Source organism: Triturus cristatus, chromosome 9, assembly GCF_964204655.1.
Source record: "Triturus cristatus chromosome 9, aTriCri1.1, whole genome shotgun sequence".
In the NCBI taxonomy this organism is placed as follows: domain Eukaryota; kingdom Metazoa; phylum Chordata; class Amphibia; order Caudata; family Salamandridae; genus Triturus; species Triturus cristatus.
Window position 1 is genome coordinate 821894600 of NC_140592.1, and position 21536 is coordinate 821916135.

Here is a 21536-nt window from a genome sequence, read left to right on the forward strand (position 1 = left end):
TTTATCCGCTCTAAAAATGTCAGGAGGGAATACTTGAGTAGCAAGAAAGGCTTAGACTTCTGTCAAAAATGAGCCTTGATACAGCCAAAACCCAGTACGTTTCAGGAGTACCACATCTCTGGAACTCCCTTCTAGGCGAAATGAGATGTCTGGATAACCTTCTTACACCTTTCTATATAAATACCACCTCAAATGGGACACACCAATTTCTAGACCTTCTGTGATCCCTTCTATGATACCTACCCACCGTTGCTCCTCTCCCTGCCCCACCTCCTCTTCTCTGCCAATATGTTCTATCTATATTCTCTTTACCCTACATCACATCCTCTTCAACTCTCCCTCCTTTCTTCGCTCTTCATTTTAGTTCTTCTCTGCCACAGTATTGAAACACATCTTAATTCCTGAAAGGGGTTATGTAACAAATACCTCAGTCTCCATATCTGAATTTCAGTAAAGTGCATCAATATCCCTGTGGTAGGGCAGAGGTATAGAAAAGTAAAGTAAAAAGAAACTTTATGAATGTTAAACTAATCTTGAAATTGATACAGTTCTAAAAGCAAATAAATCCTCGGCTAGGCAGCAGAAGAGGAGGACATATGAAGCACAAAGCTACTGGACGGTATTTGTGATTTCATGGGAAGCGTAAGTCATGAAGAAATATCACATTTTTGGACAAGTAATTAATTCTCTCACATGAGGATTTGTCAAAGAGAAAGACCTCTGAAATATAGCCGCAAGAAGTAACTGAGCAGAGAGAATGAAAGGAAATAACTGAAAATTAGCTGCACGGCACAATCTGATCAAATGTATTTATTTATAAAGTTAGAGCGCCTGGCTATCCTAAAAGGTTCTCAGTATTCCACAGACCTAGTCGGCCCATTCAGGGCCTGGGGACATAGTTAAAACAGCCAGGTTTAAAGTAACTTGTGGAAACTCCCATCCATGGGGCAGTTCCGTATGGGTATGGGGGAGGGAATTCCACAGCTTAGGAACCATGTAACAGAAAGACCAACCACCTGATCTGGCCTGGTTTTATTTAGGAACCTGGACCAACCAAAGGAGTTAGGAGCGAAGCGACCTGGTAGGGCGATAAGAACAGATCAGGTGTCTAAGGTAGAATGGATCAGAGTTCCACAAGGTGCTGTATGTAAAGCAAATTGCTTTGATCTGAATGCGCATGGCAATCTGGAGCCCTTGTAGGTCCTATAGCACATCAGAGATGTGAACTTGCCAGAGATGTATCCAAGGAGGCGAGCATCAGATTTCTGAATCACCTACAGTCTGTGAAGGACCTTATTGACTCCTAGATACAGTATGTTGTCATAGTCCAAGTGGGAAATGATCAAGCCTCGGCTAGGTTTTTTTTTAGTGGAGAGATAGAGACCAAAGGAACTTCTGGAGACCTCTAGAAAGACCAAAACAGCAGACTGGCACAGTGTCAATCCAGATACCATGGTTTTGACTCCTTGAGAAGGAACAAATACTGAGCCCAGGTCTGCCCGCCATCACCGAGGCGCCACAAGTTGGGTCCCCAATACAAGGATCTCTGTCTTGCGGCTATTTAATATCAGGCAGTTACTATGCATCCATTTGGCCATCGGTTGTAGACAGCTGTTAAGTTGCTGGGGTCAGTGCTTGGTCAGCACTATCAGCATGCAAAGTCATCTACGATGTTGGTTAGAGGACAAACAGATAATAAAGAGCGTTGTGCTAAGAGACGATCCCTGGGGAACTCCATAATGAATCAATCACACCGTAGAAGAAAAGGGTCTTCTCCCCATCAACAGGGCATTACAATTTCAATCTACCCGAACAAAGACTGATGCAGCAAAGGTTCTGCTACCACTGGCTGCCTCCACCAGTATGTAATCAAACATTTTAATAAATGATTACAACAACCTGCATTTTCTATCCATAGTGTTGAGTGTAAAATGGCTGCACCGATAACAGGAATACGTGTCCCTGTAAGCCTGGACATAGATATTTTCATCATGGCTCAATCAAACTAAACGTTAAGCACATCTAGCGCTTAATATTTACAAACATTTGCAACTGCTTTAAAGCTGAACTTCTATAGAATTTGTCATGAAAAGCATCAACACTGCTTTGATCATGACTATTATCTGAAGCAGGAGCCACACAAGACAGTACAACAATTAAAGTTGCAGGAGACGTCTAAATGAGCAGTGAAAGAAAACAAACAAGCATTGGCTGAACCAAAAGGTCTTGCCTATGCCAGAGCTATCGGATTTGCCAATATATTTTAGCAATGTTGTTCACCAGAATGCCTGCTGTTTTGGAGTGGTGTGGCCTACAGTAGAGTTGAGTGGTGTGGAGAGGAGTGGAGTGTCATGGAGTAGCGCACTGTTGTGGAGTGGAAGGGTTTAGAGTTGAGTGGAGTACAGTGTCAGAAATGAGTAGAGTGTCAGAGAATGGAGTGTCATTGAGTGGTGTACAGTGGAGTGGCATAGAGGGTGTTGAGCGGAGTGTTGCAGGACAGAGTGGCGTAGAGCGGAGTAGACTGTCCGAGTGGAGTAGTGTGTCAGAATAGAGTGGAATAAAGGGAGTTGCATAGAGTGTTGTAGAGTGGAGTAGTGTCATAGAATGGAGTAATGTGCTGTAGAGTGGAGTGGCATAGAGTGGAGTAGAGTGTCAGTGGGGCAGAGTTTAATGGAGTACATCATCATAAAGTGGAATACCATGGTTTGGAGTGTCTTAGAGTGGGGTGTAGTGGAGTAGAGTGGCCTAGAGTGAAGTGGTGTAAAGTACAGTGGTGCAGGGTAGATTGGCATACAGTGCATTGGTTTTGAGTAAAGGGAAGTCATGTAGAGTAGCGTAGAGTGCAGTGGCATAGAGTAGAGCGGTGCAGAGTAGATTGCAGTGGTGTAGAGTGCAATGGCGTAGAGTGGAGTAGCGCAGAGTGGCGTAGAGTGCAGTAGTGTAGAGTGGCGCAGAGTAAATTGCAGTGGCACATAGTGCAGCCATGCAGAGTAGAGTGCTGGGTCGCAGAGTGGTGCAGAGTAGAGTGGTGGAGAGAGCAGTGACAGAGTACAGTGGCGTAGAGTAGAATAGAGTGGTGTAGGGTGCAGTAACAGAGTGCAATGTGTAGAGTGACATAACTTGCAGTGGCATAGAGTGCAGTGGCACAGAATAGAATGTTGTAGAGTATAGTGGCATAATGTGCAATTATGCAAAGTAGTTGGTGTAGGTATAGTGGCGTAGGGTGCATTGGTTTTGAGTAAAGTGGTGTAGAGTAGATTGGCTTAGAGTACAGTGGTTTAGAGTAGAGTACATAGCATAGAGTGCAATGGCATAGTGTGGAGTGGTGTAGAGTGCAGAGGCAAAGAGTAGATTGTGTTAGAGTAGAGTGTAGTGGTGCAGGGTAGAGCATAGTGGTGCAGAGTAGAATGCAGTGGCAGAGTAGTGGCGTAGAGCGCAGTCGCGTAGAGTAGAGTGATGTTGAGTAGAGTGGTGAAGTGTTTATTGCAGTGGTGTGGCGCAGAATGGAGTAGAGTGGTGTAAAGTGCAGTGGCGTAGAGTAGATTGTTTCAGAGTAGAGTGAAATGGCATAGAGTGGAGTGGTGCTGGGTAGAGTGGAGTGGTATAGAGTAGTGGCGTAGAGTGCAGTTTTGTGGAGTGGTGTAGATTGCAGTGGTGTAGATTGCAGTGGTGCATAGTAGAGGGGGTAGAGTGCACTGGCATAGAGTAGAGTGGCACAGAGTAGAGTTGAGAGGCATAGAGTGCAGTGGCAGAGTGCGCAGTGTTGCAGATTATACTGTCAGAGTGCAGTGGTGCATAGAGCATTGTGAAGTGGTGTAAAGTAGACGGGCATAGAGTACATTAGAGTAGAGTGCATTGGTGTTGAGTGCAATGGCGTACAGTGGTGCAGAGTAAAGGGATGTAGAGTACAATGGTGTAGAGTGGCGTAGAGTATTGTGGCGTACAGTGAAGTGGTAAAGAGTGGATTGCCATAGAGTGCAATGGCATAGACTATATTGGTTTTGAGTAAAGTGGTATAGAGTGCAGTAGCGTGTGTGGAGTGGCGCAGAGTGCAATAGAGTTTCGTAGACTGCAGTGGCATAAAGTAAATTGTTTCAGAGAAGAGTGAAGTGGCATAGAGTGCAATGTAGAGTGTTGTTGAGTGCAGTGGTGCAGAGTAGATTAGAGTGGCATAAAGCAGAGTGGTGCGGTTAGAGTGGCATACAGTGAAATGGCGCAGAGTAGAGAGGCGTAGAGTGCAGTGACGCAGAGGAGAGTGACGCAGAATGAAGTGACAGAGTAAAATTACATAAAGTGCAGTGGTGTAGAGTCCAGTGGGGCAGAATAGTTTGGTGTAGAGTGCATTGGTTTTGAGTAAAGTGGTATGGAGTGCAGTGGCATAGAGTAGTGCAGAGTACAGTGGAAGGGAGTGGTGCTGAGTGCAGTGGCGCAGAGTAGATAGTTTCAGAGTAGAGTGTAGTGGTGCAGAGTAGATTAGACTGGCCAAGAGGAGATTTGCAAAGAGTGCAGTGGGTTAGAGTGCAGTGTTACAGAGTAGGGTGGCATGGAGAGGTGTAGAGTGCAGTGGCAAAGAGTGTAGTGGGGCATAGTAGAGTGCTTTGGTATAGAGTAGAGAGGCGTAGAGAGAGTGGAGCAGCGTAGTGTGGAGTGGTGCAGAGTGGTAGATTGTGGAGTATGCATGGTATAGTAGCGTACTGCCATTACAGCAACACAACATCAATTGAAATGACCATTAAATTTGCATTCACATACAGTTCTCTGATAAAAGTATACATCGCAAAACGATAGCGTGTGGAAATGTCATCACTCAAGGTATTGATTGGATCAGCACAGATCACTTAGACATTTAAATTGTGTTGTGTGCTAGAAAAACAAAATAACATTGGACAGCCTTTCTCAAGCAGGACCCCCAGAAGCCACAAACTCTCTCACTTTGAAGTCAGAGAAAGAAAATAAACACCAAGCTCCCTGGAAGACAGCCTGACATTTGACCTTTGTCTTTAAATGCACAGCAAATATGATAAGATAGAACAAGATTCAAAGGACTGTTTACAGAAAGCCAGTTTGTGGAAGAATACATTAAACAAGTTTTGGGCAAAGGGAGGTCCAAACTCGAGCCGGGAAGCCTAAAGCAAATAAAGCCAGCAAATAGAAAGCCAGAAAATGTGAGCTACAAACCACAAAGCCAATGATAAGCAACGGGCGTAATGCATTCCTAGGTCAACTTTCTGAATGTCCCCATGATGTCTTTACCGTAGCCTGCGACATAAAAGGAAGGCGTGCATTGCTTGAATTAATCTCACCCACTGGTAACTCTAGCCCATAGTTCAGCCCATTGTTTTTCCCCACCATGCCACCTCAGACAGGAACCAGCTATATACATATCAGCCTCGGTCCTGCTCCAATAGGAACTATACAGCCCAAACTGCAAGGTCAGTATCACATGAAAATGAATACAGACAATCCCAGACTGGTTTTAGGCTATGAGCAATGAAGACATTGGTGGCCTATTTTCAAAAGTTAGCTATGTGCAACAGCGATGTATCAAAAGCGTTTGCAGATGGGTAACTAAACCTTGAGTTGAGAAAAACATAGAAAAATGTTTTTCTTGATACATATAAACATTCAAAATAACATTAATTTAGAACGCGGGATTTGTATAGCCTATCTCATTCCAGAGAATCACAATAGAAAGTTAAACAAAGGAGAGCAACTGCAGCTTACTTACAGTCCAAGACACAACTGCGATGAAAGTAAAATATTTAAATCTCAAACAGCTTTGTACATTACAGCTCACTCTCCATTGTTCGCACCAGTTGCTGCCATGCATATGGAGGATATTCCTCCAGGCACAGTAAAAAGAGGGAAAGCTAAACCTACCATGAAGGCTGGGACCAAACGGAAGGGGGGTGACACGGAACTAACAGTGAACAAAGAAGGGAGGGACAGGTGGCTGTTCAATTGAAGGAAAGAAAAGCCAACTTGGGTGTCAAACTTGGTGATGGACTTGCAGTTACAAATAAGAGAAACCATTAAGGATGAACTGAAAGCTTTAATTACCCGGGTAGATAAGCTTACAAACTTGTTAGAGACCTATGTAGGCAAGGTAGAAGCAAAATAAAGGGTGGGTGGGTGAATCTCCTCAGCAGCGAGTGCCACAAACCCGGTCTCTCCATTCCAGGGTTGATCACCCCCCTGAAATTAACCTGAGCCCCTCCGCTAATACAGAATGATAAGGGGGATGCGAATAGGTATGCGACTATTCCAAACAAGTCAATAGATTGGGATAGTGTTCAATACCAGGGGCCCAGACGGGGTTGGGAGGCTGGCAAGAAGCATAGACCCTGCCCGGAAATGTCAACAGCTGGAGACAAGGTGCAGGGATCGGGGACAAATCATAGACTAAATGAGGGGCAAGATGTATGAACAGAAGCAGCGGAAGAGAGATCAGCCCTACCATTCATTAACCTCCTCCCGGACTCCACACCATACGTCATGATTCTAACTGGAGTACCGGAACTCAATAGGGGGCAAAGGGAATCCCACTCTGAATAAAAAAATAAATGTATTTTCTGGTTGGCCAAGCAGCTTAAATTCTCGTACAAAGATGCAGGTGAAATTCTGTGCACATGAAGGGTGGGATGGGTGGGCCAGAGGCCGAAAGATATATCTGGTGATAGTATTGTGATCAATTTTAGAAATCCTCGGGTTGTAAGGGCCCTTTTAGACCGTTATCACCAAAGGCAGGTGGAGGGCATAAAGCCTCTCCCGCTGGGTTATTTCTACCCACCAGGACTTGTGTCTGAAAACAGATTGTGGACTGTGCATGGGGCAGGGACCAGGCAGCAGACCAAGCAATATACTATCTTGGGACAGGCCCATCCAAGCCCATTATTTTTTTAACTTTCCACTCACTAATAGATTTACGTCCCTAGAGTCAGTAGATTGACTAAAATAGCACATACTATGATAATGGAACTAAATTTACAGAGGGATCCTTGGTGGGGTCCCACAGAATGGAGGGCACCGTCCCAGAGTCCTGTTACTCCCAGACAGGAAATAGGACAGGATACCGAGAGGGCTGAGGGAGTGGGAAGCATCCAAAAGAAGGGAGCACAAGGGGGTTCTAGTAATTAAATCATAGCAGGTTCACCCCAGAGGCCAACAGCAGGCGATTTCAGAACCTATAATGCCCATAGTTGATCACTCCAGTGTTGGGATTGGCTCAAGGCCCCTGGCGAAGGAGCCCAGTGGCCCCCCACAGCTAACTAATGACACACCCAAGTTCCAGGTATTATCCTAGAAAATTGCTGGCCACCCTTCCAAATTAGACAATTCGGAGTGGGGAGCATTTATTCAACAAAACGAAATTTGTATGTTTCAGGAAGCCTGGGCTAGGGAGGATATACACAGACTAGGATATGCGACTTTTAGCCTAGCAGCCACATGTGGGGGAAGGGGAAGACCTGCAGGGTGACTTTGCACTTGGGTTGCCGTACATCTGGGGTGCTCAGCAAAACAGGTTGAGACACCTTCCCGAGATATACTCTGCGTCTATTTGAGCTTCCCGGCAAAGATCAGAATTGCTCTGATCAATGTTTATTCCCGCCCAGTCGGATACGGACAGGAGTCTTCAACTCTTGATCAACTGACAACCTTCTTGCTCACTATCCCCGATAATACCATGGTGATCCTTGGTGGTGATTTTAATTGTCAGTATGAACCCCTGAATGACTTGAATGCGGGCAACCCCAGTGAGGAGGACCTGCATTGGGCCATCTCAGAGCCTAATGCTCCAGCAACTCAGGCTTGGACCCCATTGGTACTCCAAATGAATACCCTCACACTGAACCACTCTCTCAGGGTGTGTAATGGGCGCACAAAATCTGACTCCCCGGTAAATTATACTTTCAACAGACCAGGATATGACTCCATTATAGACTATATTTTGGTGGACACTAAATCCTGGCACCGGGTAATAGACCTCAAGATTGTGCCACGATACGATACTGTCCATAACGCCCTGATCCTTGAGACTGTTCCCCCATGTCCTAAGAATGTACTTGTAGGACAATCCCTAACTGTTTCCAGGATAATCTTGACTAGTTGCAGGAGGAGAGTCAGGTGGGGGGGCAATTTGCCAATCTCAGGAAAAGTTTGCCTCCCTTTACCAAACTGTCATCCCATTTCTCAAGGCCGCAAACCAACTCAGCGGAACTGCTGACTCTCCCAGCGCCCTTTGTGAAATTGCTGAAAACCATCAAGGTTTAATATCTGCCATGTCAAATATTTTTTTTCCCTAACAAAAGATCAAGGGAAAAGGGGTCCTTCGGGCACCCTTGGTATAGCGACGATTGCCCTAAGGCTAAGCAATCACTCATCTTAGCTATTAAATCTAATGATAGGCTACTAATAAAAGATAAGCGGATAGTCTATAAAAACATTATCAAATTGGCAAAAAGAAGCTTGGAAGGTGATAAGTGGGAGAGCCTGAGAAGTGCTTTAAGCACTCGGGACATAAGGACTTTCTGGAATTTAGTAAATAATGGATGTCCAGAGGGCAAAATCGCAATAGAACCGAACATAGGGGCAGCAGTTTGGAAGGCCCATTTTGAGTCCTTATATGTAAGGGCAGAGGGTGATGCAGGGCAAGCTATAAATGAGTGCCCCTGTTCGCAGTTAATCTCCCATGATGCTCCAGCAATCTCCTTAAAAGAGATAACGGATGCCTTAAGCAGGGTAACTCCATCCAAGGCTCCAGGTTTAGATAAGATCACTGGTGACCTTTTTCGTAATGAGCCTAATATCAGGGCCCTGTACCTATGGACCCTGTTTAATGCTATCCTGCATGGAATGCCGATCCCTTAAACCTGGTTGGGGGAAATAATCCCGATTTATAAAAAGGGCTCACCACTCCTTCCTGGCAACTATCACCCCGTCAGCCTCATAGATGTCACTCAGAAGATATATGCGCGAGTGCTGCTGGGCCGACTACAGTATTGGATGGAGGAGTATACCATTCGTAGCCCCTACCAGGCCGGTTTTAGAGCAAGAATGTCCACAATAGATCACATTTTTAGGTTAAAACTATTGCATTGGAAGACAGTGTTCCTGGAAGGTGCAGCCTCTATTTGATCTTTGGGAACTTAAAATCGGCATTTGATTTGGTCCCTAGGGACAAATTGTGGGCCATTTTACTGAATTTGGGGGCCCCTCCGTATCCGTTACCAGCTGAAACAGCTCCACGAATGTAATCTTGCCAAAATTAGGCATGGAAAAAATGGTGAGCTTACTGATCCCATATTAATAGACAGAGGTGTACGACAAAGTTGTGTGTTGGCCCCGACCCTCTTCTGCCTTTTTAATAATGGCTTAGTGGAGTGGCCTAGATAGCAGGGAGGGATATAGATGCTCCTAGGCTGGCGGACCGCAAGGTTCCAGCCCTGATGTTCGCAGACGATACCCTCCTGCTGTCAAAGTCTCCTATGGGAATACAGAGGGCCCTAGACACCTTTCATTCTTTCTGTAAGAGTAGGGGTATAGAGAATAACTTACAGAAAACAAAATACATGGTTTTTAATGCAGGTAACACTACACGACCAAATCCCCAGCTAGATGGGAAACCACTAGAGAAAGTGACCGTTTTTGAACAACTGGGAATCACACTTACTGAAAAAATGGTATGGGGTGCATAAATAAAGAAGGCAAGCCTAAAGCTGGCCCAGACAACAGAGGGTTAGCAAAGATGCTTAGGAAATGTACCCATAAAACGGTTGGGCCGGTGGTCGAAATTTATAAAGTACAAGCTAGGGGGCGGTCTTGTATGGGGCAAAAATCTGGGGCCATCCGACTCTCTAAGATCGAGAATTCATTTGTCAGGCAACTTTTGGGTCTTCCCATAAGCACACCACTCACGCCGCTCCGAATGGATCTTGCGGTTGGACCAATTGTAGAGGATGTTGCCCTTGGACCCCTTTTAAATTGGCAACGCCTATGGAGTACCCCAGAATTAGCTGTTTATAGAGAAGAGTTGAAGGAAGTGTTAAGCTTACAGGGAGCGAGCAAAATCTCATGGCTGGTCTACATTAAAAATTCTTTACCAGCTATGGAAATGGGCGACCTATGGGCTAGTGCTGAAGAAAGTGGTCTGACAACATCTAGGAAGGCCCTGTCAAAAAGCTTTAGGGAATACAAATTCACTCAGATACAGGGCAGCTCTGCGACTGGTACATTGACCGCAGTATTTTTAGAGATAAAACAACAATATAGGTTAGAACCTGCCCTTGATGATATTCAGCCAGACCTTGCTAAAACGCTTTATTTACAGTTTAGGTATGGAGTACTCCCATTACGCGCTTTTACAAACAAACAACTGGGGGGAGGGGGTACTCCAACTCAGGGATGTCCGGTATGTAATAATGTACCGGAGACAGATTACCATGTATTATTCTTTTGTCCGGCATACAAGAAGGCAAGACACCGATGGTTACTGCAGTTATGGAAAAACCTCGGAACAAATCATTGCGCACAGGCCTCTAAGATACTAAAATACGACACCAGTATGCCCATTGCGTATTCAGTTTCTAGTTTTCTATTTTCCATGTGGTGTGTACGTCGAGCTATTTTAAAACCAGGGCTGGCCTAACTTGATCATTTCATTCCAGCACCATGATGGGTCTTTTTTTAATTTTATCTTGCAATATTTTAATGTCACAAGTGTGTATCTTTTTAATTATTTACTATATTTTAAATGTTTACTTTTAATTGGAATTTTATAAATATAGTAATGCACATGATCAATTATGAAAGCCTTACGGGGAAAACTAAAAGAATGAATTGCGCAGTATCTTTTATCTGTGCTTTTAAGGCCTTAATGGCCAAAATAAATAATTTTTTGACTAGTCTTGACTTGACATTACAGAACATTATAGGGTGTTGGAAGACTTAGCCAAAACGGCCAACAAAAACACAGACCTGTCTAAAACACTTAAGTAAGCACATGGTGCAAATAACCACCTTCGGTTTCCTCCTTGGCACATGCTATTTAATCAGAGCAGGAGGTGGACAAGTACCAGCAAGAGGCCTTATGCACAAAGACATTTTCAGCCATAAACATTCCTTTAAAGTCTAAAAAGGCTCCATTTACGCCTGCCCAGTATCTACAAAAAGATACCTAGTGTGACTAAATACATTTACTTCTGTGTAACTGAATGTCACTGCGTACAATTGTGCATGTGGCAAGTGGGCAGATGAAGACCTGGTTCGCCACATGAATTTGTAAAAGCCAACAAACCTACAGGTTTATGGGCATTCGCACACTCTTCTCTGACTTATTCCCACCACAAAAAAATGCTCAGAAATGTACTCAAGCAAAGGTCTCGGAAGGGGAGTGGAAACCCCGCAAAACTTTGTGGGTGTCTAAGGGATGTGGATGATGCAAAATATAGCAGTCTCACAAGTGACATACAGACATGTCAACTGGCAGTAGTAGCCACATGTACTACTGTACTATAGTCACAGTTTGCAAATATCGAAAAGAAGTAAATCTGCAATGTCTGCTCTCGTGGAAGTACTTCGAGGTTAAGATTTAATACTTTTTCGTGATTTGAGCCCCTGATTTTTAATGTATTTTAATTTATCTAAATGAATCAATTTAGATGCACTAAATATGTCACTATAGTTTGAAAACGAGTTTGGAAAACATGCATGAAAGTGCACAGTTGATAACAAAATCTATTTTGTCAATAATTAAACTGAACAAATCTTACTATTAGAAGGCAATAAGCAAACTTAAGAACACATGAAACAGGCAGATTTTTACTTCAAAAATAACTTACTTTCAGATTGTTTTCCATGTATTCTAGGAAAAAACGTGAGATTGCTTACTTGCCACGGAGAAGTTGTTTAAGGGGGTTTCCATTTGGTCAACATCCTGGGGGCGTTCTTTGTAACCAATAAAAGTGCCATCTGACTTCAGTAGGAAATACCTCGGCCTCCATGTCTTTATGTACTCTCCTGAAAGAGACAACCCCACAGGAAGCATCAAAACACATACTCGAGCAGACTCATGTCAATGCTTCTGCAGTATGAGTACTAACACCGACAACAGAAGAATTATTGAACAACAATTTGTTTTCATACAGAATTCAACAGTGCACTTCTGAAGTTTCTAACTTATAAACAAGTGTTAATACTAATCAATCTAATTGTAATCGATTTTCTGTTTGTCGAAGGGTGGAAGGTGAGACAGACTTCCCAGGTGTTGAAAGCCTGATCTCTAAATCACTACATGTTTCAGCAGTAAGAAGTGAACTCATTACTGTTCTATCAGTGCATGTTAAAATAGAGCTACCAACTGATATTAAAATTTACATAAGACATTTATATTAATGGGCACATTTCTAATTGGTTCTATAAGCTGTTAATCAGTATGCAAGATGAACTTGAGAAGAGTATTACTATTTAAGCAAATGATAGTCTTCTCGGACACCTACCATTTTTGTGTCACTTGCAATGGAAATTGTAGGGGGGACTATAGATTAACTGCACTTGTTAAAATAAATAAATCAATACAACTGTGTTTATACCAAAAACACTTTCTAGTGAAAACTGGCAATCAAGCTGTACCCTGGGAATGCTCACTTTTCTTTTTATATTTTCACTAAGTGGAGTCACTTTACAATCTTTCACTGCATGCACTAATACCGGACTGGAGATCTGGGTCAGGTTCTCTATGCAGTTAACAACTGGAAGTATTTTTATTCAAACGCATGCTTGTAAAAAAAACTACACATGGGCTCCAGCCTATGCCTTTTACTACTACAAAGACTGTTTCACTTAGTGACATAGGAGGGCGTTCCCAGGGATTGGGCTTCAGGTAATACTTTCACCAGGAAAAAACGCCGGCTCCCCGGGCATAAGTCCTGGCATCATATACCTTATCGCTAGCACATGGCATAAAAAGTTGGAGATGCCTCCAATTGAAAGTTACATAGTCACAGTAAGCATGAATTTAAAGCAACATAATCAAAAGTGTTTATCTATTAATGGTGCACAAATTGGTCCAGATATACAATACCTGTACATGACATACATTTTGCAACAAATGCCAAAAATGGAAAATCTTAAAAGAGGGGCTGCAGGGGTACAAGGGTACGGGTGAACTCTCAAAGCATGTTAACAATAGTTTCAGCTTGTAAATATCTTTATTTTTGTGCAGTACACATTTGAAATTCAAGTTCTGTAACATCTGCCTTAAATGCATTAAAAAAAATCTTTAAGATTCGCAGCAGATGTCCAATGCTTTATTTCTGCCATTGTCATTTTTCACAGTGACATATGGAGAAATGTTTCATTTACATTTTGCAGCGCAAGTACTTTAGACAACAGTGGGTAATTTGCAAATGTGTTAAAACTGCTTCATCAAAACAATATAATTTTTGTCATAAAATCCAAACTCGGAAAAACAATTCTAAAGCAGGGACAAAAAAGTTCCTGAGAAAAACGCGCACGGGAAAGGCTTGTATTTTGCAGTTTACATAAAAAACAGTAGAGCACTGCTTCAGAGCATGCTGAAAACAAAAATCGACGTATGGATTTGATCTACTGCTACTTATTATTTTGTGGTAATTCCCAAAGTTGACCCTACCTCAATTTTTAGAGCTGATTTTCAGTTGTGTTATATTTTGCCATATATCAATTTTATTTCTTCACAGAGCCAACATATATGTTAAATGAAAATGACAAGGAACACAAGAATGTCTTACAAATACATTGTTTGTAGTTTATCTTCAATGTTTTCAACCGAAAATCATTGTGCATTACCATTTACCCAATACAGCAAATGTAAGAATGGTTTAATTCAGGACAAATGGTATAAATTACATCATTATTTTCACACCGTTTTCATTCCGCCGTTCTGATCACTTAAAATGATTACTTGAAAGACCCAGGCTTGCCAAGTAGCCCCAGTCCCACTGTGCCTCTAACAGCCCATTCGGTATTCCTACCCAATTTCACTCTGCATTCTGAGATTTATACATTAATTTTTCACACCACAAGTACAGCTCTTAATGTATCAGCATGCAATGGTGTGGTAACTACAAGTCAATTTAGTCGATGAAGTTGTCATATGTTACATGAGGCCACCTGGCAGACGTGGAAACCTATTTAAACAAAGTGTCTTCACATAGTGTCCTACAGCCAAATGATGCAGCTTCTCTGATGAACTCATAAGAAGACCCATAGGCACATACAGGAATACCCAAATCAGAATAGGTGCTAGTTCACACTTAGAACTCTAAAACATAAATAAAAGATTTGACCTTTTAAAAAAAAAGAAAATAAAAGGGTTATTTTTTTTTCCTAATTTACGTCAGAGTTCAACTTATTTGAGACTACCTGATTTAGAGCTACAGAAGATGACTCCTACATATGAGTTTGAGCCCAAGTTTCAAATCTATGACTTCCACTGTGGTGAAGTACATTAGGAGCCCTAAAGTACATTAGGAGCCCTAAGATGCGATAGCCCACAGATAGGCACGCTCTCTACAGACCAACAATTAACCATGACACCTCATTGTTCATGGAAGAAAGTGTAGGCCACAGATTTAGGATCAACAGGCACCCCAAATTTTCTGGAATATCCTGGTGTTTCACCATCTGTCTCAGGAAATGTCAGTAAATTTACCAGAGGATAGACTGAACACAGAGGGTGGCATTTTGTGTGTTCCTGTGAAGGTTTAGTCAGCAAACCCTAGCAGAAACCATTTAGTTAACATAGATGATACTGTGTGTAAAAGTTTCAGTAAATTCCACGCAGTGACTCATTGTCTGTGTTTTCTATGTTGCTAGGGAGGTCTAGTCATTCTATGCAACCTATGTTGGTGCAAAACACAGGCCTACTCATATGTTTGTGGAATTTCCTCGTTTGATTTTCAAAATCTGGTCATTCTATGCAGATTTAATATAAAACGCATTTGCTTACACACGTTCCATTTGTGCACTTCATTACGCGACAATGCTCAAATAACAATGCAGGATATCTGGTACTGGAATAATTCAAAGCCATAGCATTATTAATTCCTGATTGAAGGATTTTGTTCCCTTCACTTGCCACTTTCAGCTCTAAACCCATTTCTCGTCAGTTGCTAGGGTGCAGCGACTATCATTGTCAGTATCGTTTTTTTTCTGTGGTCTTATCGTCTGTGGCACTGGGGTATCAGTTAGAAGGCACCTTCTGATTTTCCTTATGGCGGTGCTGTTTCTGGTGCTAGGACTGCTATGTAACTCCACTACAACAAGAATATGACACGTTATTTCGCATGCCATTACTTCGCATGCCATTACTACGCGGTTATTACTTAGCAATAACCGTTACTACGCAAGTTTTTAGTTCGCATACCATTACATTGAAAGTGTTAATGTATACGAAGTAAAAACTTGCCTAGTAATACAAATGTTATGTGGAATAACGTGTCAAATTAAAAGAAGACATTTAACCCCTTTTTAAAAATGTTTAAAACACAACAGTACTTTAAATAATAAATAGAAATACACTACCATACACATCTAAAAATGGAATACACTGCCAAAACACTCAAACACTACACTACTGAAACACTACACTACCCTTAACCCTAAATCACTACCCCTGCACGAACATACGCATTCCCCACTCCGGTCTCTACACTCATTCACTACCCATCACAACCCCCCCCCCCCCGATACTACACTAAACACTAAAACAGTAACCTACACTACACTAACACCACAACACTAATCTAAACCCTAAAACACTACCCCCAGCATGACCCTGCCCCCAGTCCTGTCCCTACTCCCAAACACTACCCTTCACGACCCCCAACACAACCCTAAACCACTTCACTACACTGCACACCACAACACTACCCTAAAACCCAAAACACTACCCCCTGCACAACCCTCACCCGACCCCCAGTCCTGTCCCTACACCAAAACACTACCCTGCACGACACTCCGACGCAACCCTAAACACAAAAACACTACCCTACACTACACTAACACCACAACACTACCCTAAACACTAACACTACCACCTGCACAACCCTCCCCGACCCCCAGTCTGCCTTCTACACTACAACACTACCCTGCAAGACACCCCAACGCTACTCTAAACCCTAAAACACTACCCTACACTAACACCGCAACACTAAACTAAACCTTAAAACACTCCCCCCTGCACAACCCTCCCACGACCCCAGTCCTGTCCCTACACCAAAACACTACCCTGCACGACCCCCGACACTACCCTAAAGCCTAATACACTAACCTGCACTACACAAACATCACACCACTACCCTAAACACTACCCCCTGCACGACCCTCACCCTTCCCCAGTCCACTACCTACACTACAACACTACCCTGCACGACACCCCAACACTACCCTAAACCCGAATACACTACCCTACACTACACCCTAAAACACTACCCCCAGCACGACCCCCCCCTACCCCCAGTCCTGTCTCTACACCCATACATTCCTCTGCACGAATCCCCCGACACTACCCTAAACCAAAACACTACCCTACACTAACACCACAACACTACCCTAAACCCCAAAACACTACTCCTCAAACACAACACTACCCTTAATCCTAAAAGACTACTTACTGCACGAACCTCCCCCTACCTTAAACCCTTAAAAACAGACCCGCTTACCTCTCTCCTCATGTCCTCTGTTCTCCTTCCTGCCTGCATCGTCAGAAGGGCGGTGATCGTTGCACGTCGTTGTGAGGAAACGCCTCAGTTTCCTCACAATGATGTGGTTCGCATTACAACGCATGTGTTATAATAACATGCGTAGAAATGGCTACACGTTATTGAAGTGCATACGTTGTAACGCTTGCATTGTAATGGTACGCGGTGTAATGGCAGCGTACAAATGGATGTTTACCCTACAACACAGCACACACAAAAAAGGGCTGTTACAACGGGAGGAGCCAGGTGCTTTATCAGTGAACTGCTTTTTGAAATCAGACATTTGTGATCCTCCTCTTCCCTTATTAAACTTCCGAACCCTCTCATTTTAGTGGGCACAGTCTTGGCCATCCCTTGGGTAAACCCCTCCTCAGGGAATGACCAATTTCTGTGGCTATGAGGAGCTCCTTGTCCAAGGACAACAGGAAAGAAAGTAGGAGCTGTAAATTAGAGCCACCACGAATGAGGATGGCATTTGGGTTAAAGAGGCCATCAAGTGAATGTCACAAAATAGCTAAAAACTCAAGCAGACGTCATAAAAAAAAAAAAAGACAGGAACATTCTGGGGTGCCAATCGTGGTGGCTGTTATTGATGTAAGACGGAGTACTCAGAACTGCTTTATTTCTCTTCACTGGATGGTGCCTCAAATGGGCAAACTACCTTTGACATTGCCATTTGGCCAATAAAATAAAAGGTGAATTAGACTACATAACCCTAGCCAAAGACGGTCTCGGTGATGATGAAAAATGTTAATGAGTAATATCCACATTGAGGTGTAATTGCTGAAATTGAAAATGAAGATTTGCCTATATGTTAGCTTAGTTTCAAGAAAGTTTTGTGCAGTTACTACAAAGTTAAGGAGAACATTATATATGCAGAGTGATGCCTCCGGTGTATGAATGGTAATCTGTTCTTTTCCAAGAGATCACACTACTTAACTCAAGTTTAAAATTTGCCTAATCTCCTTATATGAATGCGGAACATATTTTAAAGGTCTAAGGGCCAGATGTAGGTAAATTCAATTTAGCGAGTCCTTAATAGCAATTTTTACCGAAACGCTATTAAGGACTCACTAAATTGAATGTAGGTAGGAATCGCAAAAATATTTGCGATTCCTTAATATTCCTTAATCGCAAATTGAGATTCGCAATCAAGGAATACCATCCCATTCCTTCCTATGGGCCAAGAAGCCCATAGGAATTAATAGGATTTGCACCCGCAATTTGCGAGTAACCAAGAGGCACCCCCAAATTCCGGGCGCAATTTCAAGGGCACAAAGGTTCCAAAAGGACACCCTGTTGCACACCTGAAATGTGCATGTGTGCACATGTGGCACACATACATGCCCTAAGGGCATGAATGTGTGCCACATGCCACTTTTAAAAAAGCAAAAAAGTTATTTTTTAAAGGAAATCGCTAATTACCACCAACTTGAAGTTGGTGGTAATTAGCGATTCCTTAAGGCCAAAGTGCACTTTCTTTTGTGCTACTTACATCGCATTTAGGGAATCGCAATTTGCGATTCATTAAATGCAATCGCAAAATAAGGAATCGCAATGTTTGCGATTCCTTATTTTGCGAGTAGGTTTAATCTTACCTACATTGCTCAAAGCCAAATTGCGATCGCAAAGGCTGAAATTCTGCGAATTTTGGCATTTGCAGTCGCTATTTGGCTTCCTACATCTGGCCCTAAGACTTGAATTGCATTAACATTTTAAAAGGATCTGAAGTGAACAAAATAATTTTATTTCAATATATTTTTTGCTTAAGAGGTCATAATACCTCTCAGAAAACAAAGAAAACTGTTTGATCATGGTGCAGGATTTAGAGAGTCATAAGTATAAATCACAAATGTTAAGGTATGCAGCTTTAGTGAGTTTCATATCAAACCTGCTACCTAAGTTTCAAAAGACCCTCCGTGTCTACGTAAATTGCCGAAAAAGTGGTTTCATGTAAAAACGTTTGAGCATATCAAACATGCTCAATGGTCCCTGGGTGACCACATTGACTGCAATTCAGAGACGACTGTTTACCAAATCTACACAACCGAGATCCATGATAATGAAGATGAAAGTGATTTAAAAACTGCGTGAACAAATTTGCAGACACCGGTCCGTTTTGAGCAAATAGAACAAGCTTAATCAATATCGACTGTTGAAATCCTCAATATCTTTTTGTCATGGTTAGATTTAGACTAAATCTTAGCCACTGGATGCTGGGCTATCCGTAGGGTATTTTCTCGCAGCAATCCCTACCTCCCTGTAATTGCGATAGTGTTTCACCTCAAACCAATTTACATTTTATGTTTTTTTGCAAGCACTATACACTTTACCGTAAAAAATGTATACTCCCAATTAATCGTAAATATAATTTAAGGCAATGCAGGGTTCATTATTTTTCTTGCAAATGTTACAAGATTACCATATGTGTTATTCTGTAGCATCCTTTTTATGCCTAGCGATGAAAGCAAGAAGACTCATGATTAGGCCTGGGCTAAAATTCCGTTCCGCTCGCGGAAATTGCGATAATTTGACATTTTCGCGTTCCGCGGAGAGCGCGAAAATGTCAAAATATCCGCAATCCGCATTTTACTGGAAATTTTTTGCTTGCTCGCGCTGTAAAATAATACATTCTCGCGTGCGCTCGATCGCCTTACCTGAATCCCCGCGTTCGCCGACAAGTTTTCCCGATCTAGTTGCGTTCTCCACGAGATGTTGGATTGTTGGTAGCCATAAGCGCTGTCTCGCGACAGTTCGCGCCCGCAGTAACGTCATTCGTCGCGCGATCACGTCTTTCTTCTCGCGATCATGAACCGCGAGACAAGTGAAAACAAGATGCCAGCGAGCAACCGCATGGGTAAGTTGGCGAGCCGCGACCACTGCGAACGGGCGGGAAAAAAAACTTCTGCATCTTCGCGATATTTCCGCGTGTTTGCGGAGATTTTTAACATTTTTGCGATAATTTGCGAAAGTGAATTTCGCAAATTCCGCCCACCCCTACTCATGATGTAACTTTGATATAGCTATGTGTCTGTACATCGTCTAATTCATTGCATCTTGTATTATATTTTAGCGATTCTGGTACTGTGTGCTTTTATGATCTATATGTTTCTTGGATCGAATAAAGTATTTTGACTGACTGTTGAAATCCTTTGATTGCAGGAACCAATTGTCAAACTAGGTACTCTTTGCTAGTTATCAAATGCTATTTGATGATGTAATTTTTCTTGGAAGTCAAGAAAATGGGCTAATCCTGATGCAAGGAAAGAACAGAAAGGGCTAACAGCTTAAGAAAAGTTTTTTTAAAATTTTTACAAGTTTAACTGAACGAAATCCACATAATGGCTCGAAGGGACTGAATTCATGCAACTAATCACGACACTAACAAACAGGTCACAGATTTACTGTATTTTCACTGGCAAATGATATTTTAAAGGGCATCCCTGCAAAAAACTTTCAAAGAAGGGTGGTGCACATAAAGTATAAGCAAGGTTTGATTGAGCCTGTGGCTGCAGGTCAGACCCAGCTGCACTCTTTTTGGGACGGGGCTCATTTTTAATCATCAGACTTTGATCCAGAACAAGTAAGTCAAAGGAGGAACAAAAGTACGGAAAAGCAGTGATAAACTGAGAAAGCAGGGAGGAAAGAAGAACCGGCAAGAGTGAGATAAAGGGGCAAGGAAGTGAAATCAATACTAAATAACCTTGGTATTCGGCAACATTTTGCAAAGGTGCTGGGGGTTTTGAGAAAAATGTGGGCCTTCACACTTACTCTAACAGATCAAGCACTGGGTATACACATAAAATTAGGAGGCCCCGTTACCTTACTATAGAGTGTGGGAGCTGCACTCCAAACAACTTTGTTTGCGGACATACATAAAAGAAACTGCATAAATGGGGCAGAAGATAAATGCATATTTCCCGATCCGCCCTGCTAGGGCTATTCGAAATGAATTTCCAACGTGATCAGCCGTGTAACTCTAAAATGAATGATTTGCCTTTCTTCATTTGTCTGTTGGCCATTGCGACTATGCAAATTAACCCCTGCATTGTTTTAAAGTAGTTCCCATGTACTGTTTCGCCTGATTTACAGCAAACTAAAGTCTCGCACATGTGCATTCATCCTTCTTTCCCAACATACACCTTTCATGTAGAAAACACATTGCACGCTGAATTAATGCGACCCTTTGTCTTAAGAAGATATAAAAAAGAAAAACATCCATCCATGCCCATGTTAAATTAATCCCACTGAGAATTTTTCAAGAATGCATTTCTTCTTGCAACAATGCCTCCCTGAATCTGGAGCTGTCTGCCACTGATGGAGTGCCCGACACCAGAAACAGCTGCCACTCCCTGGGAAGCGCACTGGGTAAGTGGAGAATAACGAGCAGCAAGCTTTGGTGGAACAAAGGGAGATCCATCTTTATTTACCAACTGCTGCAAGCCTGTTGCTGCACGGAGCTCATTGAAATGGAACACCGCACCCTCTCATTCATAACTGACTGTACCACGCTAAGCAGACCTTAAGATGGCGGACAGACCGCGAGGTCCCAAAACTCATTCTCTTAACAAAAATGCACATTTTCACAACTGCGTTGGTCCTTTTATTTACTTTTCTTCGTCCTAATTTGTATTTTTCTTCTTGCATAGTGCTCAGGCTGCTTTTCTGCTGCTTCAGTGCGCTAGAAAATGGCAGATGACAGAAGGGCTAATAGTGGCTTTGGGGTAAGGCGAGCAGGAACATGGGGTTTCACGATAAGCCCTCTTAGGTTGGTGGAAAGGAGGTTTATTCAATCCT

The 21536-nt window shown here is 42.6% G+C and overlaps 1 protein-coding gene across 3 annotated transcripts in view; it reads right to left on the reverse strand.

Moving 5' to 3' along the window:
• Positions 1 to 21536, reverse strand: part of AKT1 (AKT serine/threonine kinase 1) — a 445992-nt gene that overhangs the window by 196476 nt on the left and 227980 nt on the right. For all 3 annotated transcript variants that reach the window (XM_085626243.1, XM_085626242.1, XM_085626244.1), the window contains exon 3: positions 11887 to 12015. In XM_085626243.1, coding sequence (XP_085482369.1) covers positions 11887 to 12015 — 129 coding nt within the window. The remainder of the gene's footprint in view (positions 1 to 11886; positions 12016 to 21536) is intronic.